Genomic DNA, 16192 nt, shown 5'->3' on the forward strand with positions numbered 1-16192 from the left:
ACTTATAAATATGGAGAACAAACTGAGGGTTATGCGAGGGGTTGTGGGAGGAGGGATGGGATAAATGGGTAAGCGGAACTAAGGAATCTACTCCTGAAATCATTGTTGCACACTATATGCTAACTAATTTGGATATAAATTAAAAAAATTTTTTTTTAAAAGACCAAAAAAAAAAAAAAGAAAAAATCTTTATGTTAATCTTGAATCTGCCTACCCATTGCCCATCAGTGCCCTTGCAGTTTCTACCCAGTGGTCCCAGTTTTATGTTTAGAGTTGTAAATCCTTTACAATAAAACAGCTATCTGAAAGTAGCTACCATTTCCTTACTATACTAACAAATACCTCTTTTTGAACTGACCTCTCATATGTAGTGTCTTCACAGTCCATTATCACTTGTTATCTTAGTCACCTGTTGCCGAGTATTTTCCTGTTTGTCTGTGTCCCTCTTAAACACGACTGTCCAGATTGGTGCATATGAACCGCAGGGTACTACGTTTCTTTATTCCTATATAATCTGGCACATGCTTTTCCCTCTATCCCAAAAGCTTCCTTCTCTCTCCCTGCCTGGGAATGATGGATTCATCTCTCTGGACCTTGCACAGATACTATTTTTTTTTCTTTTTTAAAGTTATACCTGAGTCCTCTCAGTAAAGCTAAGTACTCTCTTCTCTGTAATTGCTACCATTTAGTTCATTTACTTCTTACTGCATACATCATATTGGAGTCTGGTTAATATAACCTATCCTTTTCCTTAAGGTATTCTTTATGGGTCAGAGAAAATCAATGAATAGAATGTATTTATATATATACACACAGTAGAGCTCCCAAAATATAGTAAACACTATAAGTTTGTTCATAAACATCACCCAGAGTTAGTATCTTAAAATGGCTAATAAAATGACTCTAACTTATCCTTACTCGAATTCACAGAAAGACAAGTTTCGTATCTATGATGAATACTGTAGTAACCATGAGAAGGCCCAAAAATTGCTTCTTGAACTTAACAAAATAAGAACAATCCGCACATTTCTTTTGGTAAGTATATAGTTAAGTGTTACCACATGCTGTGATTTGTTGATAGGCTAACTAAGAGCCAAGGGCTAGCCCAAGTGTAGTATAAAAACTACTTGTGGGGCAATGCTTTAAACACATCCAGGGGGCACCTGGGTGGCGCAGTCGGTTAAGCGTCTGACTTCAGCCAGGTCACGATCTCGCGGTCCGTGAGTTCGAGCCCCGCGTCAGGCTCTGGGCTGATGGCTCGGAGCCTGGAGCCTGTTTCCGATTCTGTGTCTCCCTCTCTCTCTGCCCCTCCCCCGTTCATGCTCTGTCTCTCTCTGTCCCAAAAATAAATAAACGTTGAAAAAAAAAATTTTTTTAAACACATCCAGGCTAGGAGACTAGAGTCCTTTGATAAACGTAAGAAGTGAGACTTGGCAGTAGCGTATGGATGGGAAAACGTTGATAATACCTTCTCCTGGTTGACTGTGAATTGTTTGTGAGAACCACAGGTTCCTAGTGAGGAAGACATTTATGCCAGAGTTCATCATTGCTTTTATATCCCTCAACTCTCTAGGGTTTCATTTACTTCTGCTAAGGGAGCTATAAGTAGGGCAGTCACAGGAAGGAAACACATCATGGATACGGTAGAAAAGATATTTAAAGATTGACTTTTCTCCTATGTGCATTCCTTATTCACTTTATTTAATTTCTTTACAATAACACAAATAAATGCATATTTTGGCAATAATTTGGGCAACTTAATTGCCGGGGAGGAACACACTGTACGTGTTCAATTCAGTAATATCCAGCAAATTGTAGAGTGGGGCATCTGTCCCATTACCCACTTTTAGAGATTCCCAACACCCCGGAAAGTCCCTCATGCCTGTTTACAGCCCATCTCCGCAACCACCATTATCTCCAGGCAGTTATTCATTTAATTTCCGTCTCCATAGATTTCCCTTTTCTAGATATTGCATATCAATAGAATCCTACAATGTAATGTTTTTTATACCTGGCTTCTTTTACCGAGTAAAATGCTTTTGAGATTCATCCTTGTAGAAGCATATATACATATTCCATTCATTTTTATTACTGAATAGTATTCTGTTGTATGGATATACCATATTTTGTTTATCCACTTGCCAGTATGTGACCATTGGGTGAACAGATGACTGTGATTAATGATGGACCTTGAAGATACTACACGTGAGACATCATTTCAGAGAGATATTTGTTAGTATAGAAAAGCCAGGAAATTCAGTTTGGGCTATTGTAAACAATGCTGTTATGAACATACATGTACAAGTCTTCATCTGGATATTTTCATTCTCTTGGGTAGATGCTAAGAGTGGAATTGCTAGGTCATAGTAAGTTTATGTTTAACTTTAAGAAGCTGCCAAAGTGGCTGTGCCATATCCACCAGCAATGTATGAGAACTGTGGTTTCTGTCTTTGCCAATACATGGTATTACCAGTTCCAATTATAGCTGTGCTAGTGGATGTGTAGTTTATCTGAAGGTGATTTTTATTTGCATTTCTCTCATGACCAATGATATCAAGCATGCTTTCATGTTCTTGTTAGCAATCCACATATCCTGTTTGGTGAAATGCTTATTCAAATCTTATGTTCATTTTTAAGTTGAGATGTTTACCTTATATTGAGCTATAATTGTTTTTTATTTTGGATACAGCTCCTATATCTGATATGTAATTTGTAAATGTTTCTTACCAGTGTGGTTTGTTCATTTAAAAAATATTATCTTTTGAAAGCCAAAAGTCTGACATTTTTTTGAAGTCCAACTTACTAAATTTTGTCCATATGAACATGTTTTTGTTATATTTGAGAAATCAGCATTCAGGTCTTATACTTACTTTGTTAAGTTTATTCCCAAGTATTTTACTCTTTTTGATGCTGTTGTGATTGGAATTGTCTTAATTTCATTTTTGGATTGTTCATTGCTGCCACATAAACGTTTAACTGTTGTTTAGTTTTGCTCTATGTATATTTTTGTATCTTGTGGTTTAAAGTCATGTGTTAGTTCTAGTAGTTTTTTTTTGTAGATTCTTTAAGTTATTTTACATATCGGATCATGTCATCTAAGAGTAAAGACAGTTTTACTTTTCCTTTTCAATATGGATTCCCACCCCCCCCAACCTGGCTTTTTGCACTGACTGGTTAGAACCAGTATATTGTTGAATAAAAGTGTTTAGAACAGATACTTCTGACTTGTTTCTGATTATAGGGGGAAATCATTCAGTTTTTCATCATTAAGTATGTTAGCTGTAGGTTTCTTCATAGATGTCCTTCTCAGGGTGAGGAAGTTCCATTATATTCGTAGTTGGTTGAGAGTTTTTTATTGTGACCTTTTTTCCTTTTCTAATACAGGTGTTTAAAGCTAAGAATTTTGCCCTGTACACTGCTTTAGTTTGATTCCATAAATTTTGACACGTGTTTTTATTACTCAGTTTTTGAAAATGTCTAGTTTCCTTTGTAATATCTTTAGTCTTTTTTAAGTTTTCTAAAAATTTTATTTATTCTTGAGAGAGAGAAAGCATGCGAACATATGAACAGGGGAGGGGCAGAGAGAGAGGGAGAAGGAGAACCCAAGCAGGCTCTGCACTGTCAGTGAGGAGTCTGTGGCTGGGGCTTGAACTCCCGAGCCGTGAGATCATGACCTGGCTTAACTGACTGAGCCACCCAGGCATCCCTAGTCTGTTCTTTATTTAGAAGTTTGTCTTGGGGGGTAATTCTGCATGGAACTTGTGTTTCTGCACATTTTCTGAGCAGTGGAACTGACTGCCTTTGTTTGGGCCTATCTTTTAAAAGATGTTTGTACCATGAACAACCACAGAAGGTAGAGATATTCTCTTTGTCCTCAGCAGTGGGCAGTGATGCCTGCTGCCATCATAAGAGATGCATGTTTCATAGCCTCCGGTCTCCCCCTCCTGTTATACATGTGCATGGGTCATCTGGTCTTCTTTGTCTTGCATGTGGGAGCTGGGGCTTGGGAAACTGGCCCCAAAATAGTGATTCTCTGGCTCCTGGTATTGTTGCAAAGAAGAAAAAAAAAGGTCCTATATCCCTGTCCTAGGAGTTTTATGTGTTCTTCTAGCATCCATAAATATGTGGCAAGTTAACTTTTTAGCTTGCAGCTAGGGTAAAATCTTAGAATCATCACAGTTTTACCATTCTGTTATTTTATTTCCCAGTATGGGAATTTTTCAAATATCTTCCTGTAGTTGATTTTTTTAAATTTAATTCCATTCTGGTTAGAGAACATACTTAAACCATTTAAATCCTTTTAAATTCATGAAGACATTTTTATAGCTTAGCATATGGTCTGTCCTGGAATTTCTTTTTTTCTCTGTATGTTCCATGTGTGCTTAAAAATGGCATATTCTGCTGCTGTTGGGTGGAATGTTCTATAAGTGTTAGGTCATTTGGGGCGCCTGGGTGACTCAGTCAGTTAAGTGTCATCCAGCTTCGGCACAGGTCATGATCTCATGGTTCATGAGTTCGAGCCCCGTATCGGGCTCTCTGCTGTCAGCACAGACCCTGGAGCCTGCTTCAGATTCTGTGCCTCTCTCTTTCTCTGCTCCTCCCCACTCATGCTTTGTCTCTCTTCCACTCTCAAAAATAAATAAACATTAAAAAATTTTAAATGTTAGGTCATTTATGTTTGTAGCCCTTTCCTTTAGGTGTTCAGTCAGTTACTGAGAGTGGGATATTGAAATCTACGGGTATAATTATTAAATTGTCTATTTTCCTTTCAATTATGTCAGTTTCTGTTTTATATGTTTTGGGGCCCTGTTTTTAAATATGTATTCATTTAAAGTGCTTGCATTTGTATTTCTACTTATCATAAAATGTTTTTCTTTGTCCCTAGCGGTATTTCTTTTCTTAAAATCTATTTTGCCTGATATTATTATAGCCGTGACAGCTCTCATACTGTTTGTATGTTATATCTTCTTCCGTTATTTCACTTAACAAGATATTTGTGTCTTTAAATCAAAAACATGCCTCTGAGAAACAGTATATGGTCAGATCTTGCTTTTTTATCCAGTCTGACAATCTCTGCCTTTTGATTGGAGATGTTCAGTTCATTGACCTTCAGTGTAATTATTGATATTTTGATATGTACCATTTTATTGTTTTTTCTATATGTGTGGTTTTGTTATTGTTCCTTTGTTCCTCTTTTACCTTCCTTGGTATACTGTTTTACTTCCTTTGTTGGCTTTTTTAAACTACATTTTTTAAGTTTTTTAGCAGGGAAGTGATTGCTCTTACAACAATATGTTCTCACAAATTGTAATTTATCAAGTCTATTTCCTAAAGTTGGTTATTTTTGTTTTGTTTTGTTTTTAGTAACTTTCCTTGAGTTAATTTGAGAACCTGTGACTGTTTTGTGACTCTTGACTGTGCAGCTGATATCTCTACCCAGTTTTATGTCTTATAAGTTAGCCGTTCTTTTTAGGAGTCCTATGCCACTGAAATCTTAGGGCTCTTTATAAAGTGTTAGAACTCTGCTATCTTACTAAATCCATTCTGTTCTCAGCGCAGTTGACTCTTTGTTCACATTGGTCTAGTTTATTGTTTGAATTGTGTCAAGTCACACCAGAAAATTCTCAAGAGTTCTGGTTTTAGATGATTCTACAGCCATAGTCTGGTAGGAAACCTGACTTTTTTATAATTCTTGCCCTGGCACTGAGTGGCCACTAATAATCTGAATGACTTTAGGAAATTCATTACATCACTGGTGTCATGTTCCATATCCATAAAATGAGGATAATAGTAATTATCCTTTGAAAAACAGGTAAGAGTTTACAGATTTGTTGATGGTATCATTTGGGGCACTTGAATATGCTGCCACCTCAGTAAGTTTTCATGATCAGGGAAATCTCTGGGAGCTCATTTAGGAGACATTCTTTGTATACACGTTAGAAGAGAGCTGGCTTTCATAAGCCAGTCTAAAGTGGCAACCAACCCCTGCTATTATGAAGACAGTTCCTAATCCGTACAGTACAAATAGACAAGGAAATAAAAGTGCGTTAGGCAGTCTTGAGTTTCTTAAGGTACTTCAACCCAGAGCTAGGAAAAGGGGGTGGCCACATTTATAGGAATGCTAACTCCTACTGGAATACTGACATCACTGGAAATCTAGTGAGATGTACATAGTTGTGTTTCATACAATTGCTCTGGGGACAATGTCATGCAGAGTTGGAAAGAATATTTTGATAAACTGATTGTAATAGGGGATGAAGCCCCTCAAAGAGCACGCTTGAGTCAGAACACTTATTTGCTGTTCTGACTTCTAAAGTGTCTGGGGGAAGTTAAAGTCATAGCATTAGTTGTGCTGACTTGAATACACAAATTGGAGCTAAAGCCAAGTTGTTCATGACAGTGGGCAGGGAGTTCTGCTGTTACCCTCAGTCTTTCCTTTTCATCCTTTCCTGCTCGGCACTTGGTCTGTCTTCTTGATGAATACAGACAGTAGTTTTAAAATGGTAGTATGAAGGTAGCTAAATGATAATAGATATTTGAGGGGCCCTTTTCTCCCTTCATTACATATTTATGCCTGTTTTCTCTATGCCAGTTACTCTGATAGATACTGCAGAAACAGGTTTTGGCATCAATTTCAAATCTTTTTTTTTTCTTTTGGTATTGATACTTAAACCATTAAATAAAGACCAGATGCTTAAGAGGCTATAGGCTTTTTTTTTTTTAAATCAGAGTTGATTTCCTCTTCCCTTTCATCTTTCTCTGATTGCTAATTTTGAGAATGTCTCCATTCCTCTTGCCTCTCTGGAGATCATATCTGACCTCCTCTGCGACTGGCTGGCCAGTGTCATTGGTGAGGTAGTATAGCTAACAGTGACTTAGCAATCACTGGTTGAAACATGCCAAGTTTACAGACAGGAAAACTAGCATTCTGAAATCAGCCCAAGTTATGTCACTAGTCAGTGGCAGTGCATGTGTAGAACCCAATTGTCTCTAGGCCTGCTCTTTACAACACAACACCACACCATGACTTAACTACAACACAACTCCCTTTATAAGCAGGATTGATCTCTATGTATACTTGTGTCTGTCTACCTATTATTTATTCACCCATCAATCCATCCATCCATTCATCCACCCATCCACTCACCCATCCATCCATTCCTTCATTCTTCCATGTCTATCCTATTTCTTTGTCTTCAGACTTCATACTCAGAAAAATATATATAAATTAATTTCCAAGATATGTATTCAAAACACATTTTGGTTTCTATAACCAATATGAAATGTGAAGTATTTGTTTTTGTCTTCTGTAAATGTTATTTGTGATTGCATGGGCTCATCTCTGAGAAAGAAGCTATGTAGAGATAAGCTTTGACAAAGTTTCAGCAGAAAATTTTATGATAGAAGATCGTGTCACAGCTTTGACTTTAAAAAATGTAATTAATTGTTTTTATTTCCACTTCAGAACTGTATGCTACTCGGAGGACGGAAGAACACAGATGTTCCCCTGGAAGGATATTTAGTAACACCAATACAAAGAATTTGCAAGTATCCTCTCCTTTTGAAGGTATTTTATGTGTTTATTTCACTGTAGAATTTTCTTTGTATCTGCATATTTTGCAGATGGTATTTAAAAGGTTTTTCTTTTAAATAACCTGACTTTTGTTTTCTTTTCTTTTTCTTTTTTTTTTTTTTTGAGACCAAGCACATGAGTAGAGGGATAAGGGCAGAGGGAGAGAGAGAGAGAGAGAAAGAAAGAGAAAGAGGGAGAGAGAGAGAGAATCTCAAACAGGCTCCATGCCCAGTGTGGAGCCAAATACGGGGCTCAATCTCAAAACTGAGATCATGACCTGAGCCAAAATCAAGAGTTGGGCACTCAACTGACTGAGCCATGCAGGCACCCCTAAATAATCTGTACTTTCTAAAGAAAAGGCAGATCATAGTTATTGGGGGAAAATGGCTATTTTGTCACATATATATGGAGTAGGAAACAGATCTTTTGGCAAAAGAGACTTTGTAGACTACTTTATAGACTTTGCTCCTTGTAGAAAATATATTTGTTTGAGTTTTATTTAGAGTTAATGCATTAGTTTCAAGATAATCCATTAAGTACCTTATGACCAGTTTATATAGCACTTTATGTACAGGGTTCTTTATCTTAAGTAAATCCACTGTGGGCATATGATTTGATAGTCTCTAAAAATGGTGACTTCTTGATACTAATGAAGTTAAAGTCAAAGTTACATAATTTCAGAGCTTGGTATTTAAATCTATATTACAGGGAATGGTGTGGGTCACATGGGACAATAAATGATAGGAATGACAGTGATAAGCAAACACTACCTCTGGAAGACAGGACATGCCCCATTAATGGTTGTAGGTCCATTGCCTCATTATAATGACCCAAAGTTTTATTCTGAAAAACATACTATAATGTCCTAATTATTTGTAGTATTAAAGCATGTGAATAGATTTGTATGGCAATTCTGAAAATGATGCTTTTGGAGCTTCAACATCAGGAACTACAACTACAACATCAGGATGCAGTTTGGGATGGTGGTTGAGCACATGAGTTCTGAGTTCAAATCCTAAGTATTCTGCTTGCTAGCTGTGTACTGAACACATAATCTAACCTCTTAAAGCCTTGGGTTTTTATTTATGAAATAGGAATAATTATGATGAAATTATAGCATCTATCTACAAGAATGTGTATATGGATATGTGTATCCATATATTGTGTATACATATATATGCATATCGAAAAGGGATTACATAATAACAATAATTGAACTATTTTAGGCAAATCATTTAACACAGTATGTATTCCATATATATTAGCTATTACTACTCATATATATTTGTTTCTGATTTATTTTAATATATTAATCACTACTTGCTATCTAAATTTTTAAAATACTCCAAAATGCTATGCATATATTAACTGGTATTCTTATTGATTAACTCTTTGAGAAATAAATGTAAGGAATTTTAACTAAAAATACATTTTTAAAATTTATTTATTTTGAGAGGGAGAGAGAGAGAGAGAGAGAGAGAGAGAGAGAGAGAGAATGAGAGAATCCCAAGCAGGCTCCATGCCATCAGCATAGAGCCCAATGTGGGGCTTGATCTCATAAACTGTGAGATCATGACCTGAGCCAAAATCAAGAGTTGGATGCTTAGCCAATTGAGCCACCTTGGTGTCCCTAAAAATAACTTTTTTTAAACTACAACTTCTGTTAGTTGCATAAATTGGGGTTTTGTGTACAATTTCTTTGAAAACAATTTCTCCTTATAGAAAAACAAAGTCAATTGAAGTTGCTCAATGAAGCCCTAGAGAGAAGGTAACATGGGATCTCCAGTTATGCAGAGTTTTGGTGTGGTCCTCAGAAGGGGGGAGGATTGGTGCAAAGGTGACTTATCTTTGTGAGAGTCCTTTTAGATGCCTATTGTGGTGACCCAGATCACTTCAGCTATCCCTGGACCTGGCTTTGGAATCGTAGGCGTTTGTTTAAGAGTCAGAAGGGATAGTGATATTAAGAGAAATACGCCATGCCAAGTAGTTGTTCTAAATCACTTCTGGTTAGGGATGGCTGCTGGTTAGGGTTGGTTGATCTGACCTCTCAAAAGATGGAATCATGGACACATACTTGCTTAGGAAGATAAATAACTCACGGTACCTTCAAGGAGTGAAAAGATGTCATGTTTCCCCTCCTTTGGATGATTGTCTTCGCAAAGAAACGTGAAGAACTATTTACTTGTATAGTAGGTATGTTGGTGTTGATGGTTTTCTTTGTTGTACTATTGTGCTGATAATCTCTTTGATTTTGGATGATTTTATTTACTCAGAAAGACATTAGGGATTAGGCTGTGTGTTAAAGAAAAGATATATTGGTCTTATTTGTGGAACTTGAAATCAGCACAAGGCTCATGGAAAGTCACTGACAGAGATTATTACTAGTCATTCATCTTGCTCTTTTACATTATCTAAATTCTCAGTTCCACAGGTACTCATTGGGCACAGTTGCATGGGACCCCAAATCATAGCCTGTGGACTGACTTGACCACTTCACATAATTTACAAATACTTCTGCACTTTAGAATTTCTAGAGAAGCCAGCATGTCTCTTCCATGGATTTGTGTTCCAGCATAACTTTTTAAATCTTGTCTTGGGAGTGATGTAATGTGTATTCTTTTGGTGCTAGCTCTGCAGAACAGAGTGTGAACATATTGAATGCAGGGTCAAAGTTTATGGCAAAATTTTCAACAATAACAGACCCCAGGAGAATATAACAACTGCATACTTTCCCACTGTATGTTAAGAATTAAGAGAATTCTTTTAAAAGACTTGCCTTAGGATTTCTGTAATTGTGTTAGTTAGTTACATGATGATGGCAACTGTAGTAAAGAAACAAATGACTAATTAAAAAGCAATGTGGTTACAACTGTCTAGACAGTGGGTGAAGATGTTTAATTTTGTGCTCCTAAAAAACAAACAAGACCTTTTAATATATTTAAAAGATTAAAGATTACTCTTGTTCTGATATCCTGAATGGAAAAAAAACCATAAAATGCCAAAAAAACCCCAAAAAACAAAAACAAAAAGAAAATTATCGAGAGGCATATGGCAATTCATTGATTACAGAGAATGAACCCAAGTTATTGGTGAAAACAGCATAAATTTCCCCTTTAATGATGGAGTATTGTGGAATTTACACATCATTTATTTTGCTGGAGTGTAAGACATTATTTAAAATTTTTGCTTTATATATAGCATGTTTTTATAGCTTCTCAAAAATTTATTAGAAAATAAGGCATTTAAATTATTTTTGAAATTTTGGGCTTACTATTCTGTTAAAGACTTGAGGAAAATATGTAAAGTTATATTTCTGGTTGGAGCAGAGGTCAAACTTATAACAACATGTCATGCTGCAGGTGCAATATTTGACAGTTTGAAAGGAGAAGTCTAATTTAGTTTTTAAAGACAATAATTTTAAGGAAAAAATTAAAACCACTGCCAAATGTGTATTAGGGGTAATGCACATTCATTGACTCAACCTTTTATTTTTGATCTTAATCCTAGTGGAGTTTGTGATGTCACTTCTGAAAGTGGCTCTCACGATCTTTGCAGTTTTCATTTCCTGGTCAGTCTGAACCTGCTGTACCAGAAAGCAGAAGATCAAAGGGCGATTTGTTTTTTGTGTATAAACAGGAGTTGCTGAAGCGGACTCCAAGGAAACACAGTGACTACGCAGCAGTAATGGAAGCCCTCCAAGCCATGAAAGCCGTCTGTTCCAACATAAACGAGGCCAAGAGGCAGATGGAGAAGTTAGAAGTTTTGGAGGAGTGGCAGTCTCACATTGAAGGCTGGGAGGTACATTCACTCTACTCAACAATGGAGCTTAAAATAGTTTTGTTATGTCTTAATGCTGTGAATAGAATTGTTGACATTGGATTGAACCATAAATGGTCATTTTCACAGATAATGCCAGAGGGCTGTAACCATTTCTGAAAAGTGCTGTCATTATTAATTTTAAATATCCATAAAGCGGCAGTTAATTGACTTAATGACAGCCTGAAAGCTTTGTGACAGAGCCACCCAACACTGTGTGGGTTATAAGCTTTGGTATTTCAGTATTTGTGCATCTCGATTATCCTTTTTCCTGACTGCCTTTGGCCAACAAGTACATAGCTTGAATCCTGGAGAGAGTTAAGAAGGGGGTCCCGCTCCATACGTGTTCTGTGATACTGTTATTTTCAGATTCTAAATTAGGTGTATGGTGATGGATTTCATTGTAAGCCCACTTAATCTCTCTAAACTTGAATTTCCTCATTTCTAAAATGAAAGAACTATTATGTGATTTTTAAGGTCCACTGAAGACAAAAAGTTTTACAGATTTATGATTAATTAGAGAAAGATTTTTTTAGATGATAAAAAGGCAAAAGAGTGATATTCAGAATCTGTAATACGTTTTCGTCTATAGTAACTTTGAATCCCCATCATTTCATGGGGTTGGAGCCCCGTATTATTTTAGTGCCGTATAAAGAATAAACTAAAATTTTGTCTTTAAATTGCCTTAATTGAGATGAGCATGAGCTTTCTTTCAACTAGGATAATTTGTTATTATAAAGTAAGCAATTAGTATAATTTTTAAAGGCATAAAGAAGATTTAAAATGTTTCCAGTCAAATACTGTATTACACAAATTTCAGTACATTGCTTTTTATCTTTAAGGCTTTATAATTGACTGGTTTGTTTCGTATCTTCAATATGTTGATTTCCGTTTAGAGCTAAAATTATGTCTATTCAGATTTGCAAGGAAGCCTCAAACAGTGACCTCTGGGAATTCTCTTATTTATCCACTTTTCACCATGAAACTTTTCAAATGCTAGCTGAGATTTAATCTTTCTCCTCATCTATATTCTTTCATTTCAAGTGTCCAGGGTGACCTCCCGTGTCGGCATGAATGCTACTTATTTCAGTCAATTAAAATGGTTGTGTGTTTTAGTGTTGATTCATGATGATAATTCCTTTCCTGGGGAGCGGTTGTCCTGCTGGGATGAGAAAAATGGACTGAAGTTTACTTTTGTCATTCTGTTGTCAATTGAGCATTGGAAGAAAAACTGAACTTGCTTTGAATTGGAGGTTTCTCATTGCTATCTGCCAGGCCTTTTACCAAAACAAAACTTCACAGATTCTTCTTGGTACTCTAGGGAAATGGAATCTGTCATTTTTTCTCTCCTCGTGTATATCCTAAAAATTGAGTCTACTGCAGGAATAAGAGATTCCTGAAAAAGCATTGGTATTTCTTGCACTGAACATGCAAGTTGCTCAAAGGAAGAATATGTGTGGACCATAATGTGTCATATACAGCCCATAGCAGTGGGTGTCTCAGTGTCACCAGCCTTGCTATATTTATAACAAACAGTTGGAGTGTAAGAAGGAAATGGGGCATCAGGACAGAAAACAGGCTGCAGGAAATCAGAAATGACTACAGTTCCAGCATGCACAGAGGAGATAATATGAATGTTGCGTCCCTAAGAGGGCAGCAACATAAATTCTACTGGAGCAGGATTTGAAAATGATCGCATAAGACACAGCCATAGGTGCTTTGGGAGGTTTTGGGGTCTTGAGGGAATGCACGTTGGAGGAAGGCACAGCCAACTGGTTGGCAACTTGTGATCAGAACCTGATTCCCCATCTCAGTCCACCACCTCGGAGAGAGTGGGAAAGGTGTCATAGTACTCAAGTCTGGTTCCTTCCGGGAAGTTTAGGAGAAACTGCGGGTAGGATTCCCAAGGTAACACAGGACAAAGGGACACAATTGTGCAGGATGAATGCAGGTTCTGGGAGGGAAGGGGAATGGTTAAAGAGCTTTCTCTGAATTGCAAACAAGGATTACTGTTCAGCGTGCAGACAGCTTTGTGTTTGTTTCCAGTGGCTCTAGTGGGGTTAGGACAGGGCCAAGGGCAGATGTCAGGTGGCATGTCAACTAGAGAACACAGAGATCCTTAAAGAGCTTTTGAGGTGAGGAGCCTTGAGCTGAAGTTGGGAAACATGTCCAGCTCCTTCCCTGAGCTTCCGCAGGTCTTTTAGGACCACCTTAGAGATGCCACTCTTTCTCCAGTGACCAAAATTTCTTGAATGGGCTCCGAGTCTGATACACCATGAGTTTGCACTATTTCCACTTGAGGTGGATTATTTATTTCAAATAAGTCACTTAATTTTCCAGGGTCTTATTTTCCCATTAATCAAATGAAGGCTTTTTATAGTAAAATCTGTCAGGTATCTTGCCTATCTAGTATTTTGCATTATAAATTATCATTATATTCCTTTATGTTAGGCAAATAAGTGGTTGAAATTTACGACTCCCAAATCAGATGACAGAGTGAAAAGGCCTGGTTGTTGTTCACTGTTAGACTGGACTCTAACCCTTGGTTTGGGGATAATGCATCAAACCTCTCATGAGAGAGGTTAGTGCAGTGTGGGTTAGTGCAAGAGTCAAATGAAATAAGTGGAAGCGCTTTACTACTGTAAAATGCTATGCAAATAAGTAGTATTTTAAAGCTCTGGTTCAGTGGTAGGGTTTTACCCTTGAGAAATTCCCGTTTGTCTAATATATGCACCTGTCTACTGAAGGTGTTATATCACTCCAGTTAAGGTTAGATAGTTCCAAGCAACAGAAACTAAAAGAAAAATTAATTTAAAGGATATGAGGTCATTCACAGGATCAAAAGAAAAGCTATATTCTCAAGGGTGTCTAGGCAGCCAAAGCTGTCAGGCAGGACCTTCAATGCCTTAGCTAAAATGGATAGGCTCTAATAATTTTTTCCACCCTTATATTATGTCACTCAAGATTCAAGATCAAGATCTAGGATTCCTCTAACTTGCCTGGCTAAATTTGCTTAGGGGAGGACAGAGGTCCTTGATTGCCAGTCACCCACTTTACTTTTGAGGAAATGCTGATCTTCCATTGTATGCAATCTTGGTGAGTCTTAAATAGTTTGCTGAGGTATTATGATCCCCATTACACAGATTTTCAAAATGAGGCTATATAACTTACTCAAGTTCTTATGACTAACGGATGGCAAAGTTTAGTACGAAAATAAACAGACTGGTTCTAAAGCCTATATTCCTTGTCACCATGTAATATTATTTATACCCATCAGATAAAAATGTAGCTAATTTGTGGGGCACCTGGGTGGCTCAGTTGGTTAAGCATCGGACTCCTGATTGTAGCTCAGGGCATGATCTCACAGTTCATGGGATTGAGCCCCATGTTGGGCTCTGTGCTGACAGTGTGGAACCTGTTTGGGATTCTCTCTCTCCTTCTCTCTCCGTCTCTCCCCAGCTTGTGCTCTCTCTCACTCTCTCTCAAAATAATTAAATAAACATTACACAAAATTTGTTTTAAAAAATTAAAATTATTATCTAGATTAAGTTGGTTGCTTGCCCTTTAAAAATAAATTGATTGTATGGGGCACCTGGGTGGCTCAGTTTGCTGAGCATCCAACTTCAGCTCAGGTCATGATCTCCTGGTTTCGTAAATTTGAGCCCCACATCTGGCTTGCTGCTGTCAGTGCAGAGCCCGCTTTGGATTTTCTGTCCCCCTGTCTCTTTGCCCCAACCCTGCTCTCTTTCTCTCTCTTTCACACGCACATACACACACACTCTCTCTCTTTCTGTCAAAAATAAACATTAAAATTTTTTTAAGTAAATTGATTATAAAAATTAGGTTTTTGTCAGCATTTATGTAGTGACAGATACCACAGAAGATCTGTGGGTTAATTGTTCATATTTAATTGCCTTTTATTAGCATAATTTATTATATCTCAGTTTTATGTCTTATCCTACATTCAAAACATTCCACAGGATATTCTACTGAAAGTAATTGTAGGACAGTGATCAGTGTGGTTGGGAAGGAAGTTTATTAGCTGTTTAAGCAGAGCCACTGATTCATTCCATAGAACAGAACCGTTCTCGATGTTGGTGGGCTTTTTGACTGATTGATAGTGTAATGATCACTGTAATCTTTGGAGTCAAAATGGACTTTGTCAACAAGGGAGTATCAATCAGCATTATGTCATTTGGTAGTTTAGCTTTACATTCTTCATAGGCCTGTTTGGGATAGATCTCTTAAATCTGAAAAAAATATATATATTAAAAGATAAGGGGGAGAATTATTAATATATGAAGGTGTTGGGAAAAATAAGATCAAAATAATTATTGTGTTTTAGGAAGTAAAAACAATCAGAATAGAAATTTGACACCTCTTGATTACCTTTTTACATGGAGAAATATAATGGTACAAGACCATTTTAAAATCACCTGTTGCTGCTTTACGTTTGACTAAGTTTGTGTCTGACAGTGTATTGACTTCAAGTCATGTTCTCTTATTTCTTGAGTGTGAGTCTAACAGAGGTTGTGATGAGACCTGTTTCTTTCATCTTCTCTGTAAGGTGATTTAGTAGATACACATTTGTCTACTGTCTTGAAGCAGACTTGATTCTTAAAGATAAGTGGTTTGGGAAAAAGACCATTGAAAGTGAATCTACGTAGAAAGGGGAGCAGAATTTCCTAAGTGGGAGTGGGGGGGGACGTCTGATTGGGACTTCATTTTGGTTAAATGAAAATTTATGTTATTAATTTGTTTTATCTAACATATATGACATAATTTGGGTAATAAATTCAGTTA

General features: G+C 36.9%; 1 protein-coding gene across 4 annotated transcripts in view; it reads left to right on the forward strand.

Moving 5' to 3' along the window:
- Positions 1-16192, forward strand: part of PREX2 (phosphatidylinositol-3,4,5-trisphosphate dependent Rac exchange factor 2) — a 301119-nt gene that overhangs the window by 78165 nt on the left and 206762 nt on the right. For all 4 annotated transcript variants that reach the window (XR_007148625.1, XR_007148624.1, XM_047842583.1 and 1 more), the window contains exons 4-6: positions 931-1035; positions 7466-7567; positions 11210-11371. Coding sequence is in view for 2 of the 4 variants with exons in the window: in XM_047842583.1 (XP_047698539.1) it covers positions 931-1035; positions 7466-7567; positions 11210-11371 (369 nt within the window). In the remaining 2 variants the exon portion in view is untranslated. The remainder of the gene's footprint in view (positions 1-930; positions 1036-7465; positions 7568-11209; positions 11372-16192) is intronic.

This window comes from Prionailurus viverrinus, chromosome F2 (assembly GCF_022837055.1).
Source record: "Prionailurus viverrinus isolate Anna chromosome F2, UM_Priviv_1.0, whole genome shotgun sequence".
Taxonomy (NCBI): domain Eukaryota; kingdom Metazoa; phylum Chordata; class Mammalia; order Carnivora; family Felidae; genus Prionailurus; species Prionailurus viverrinus.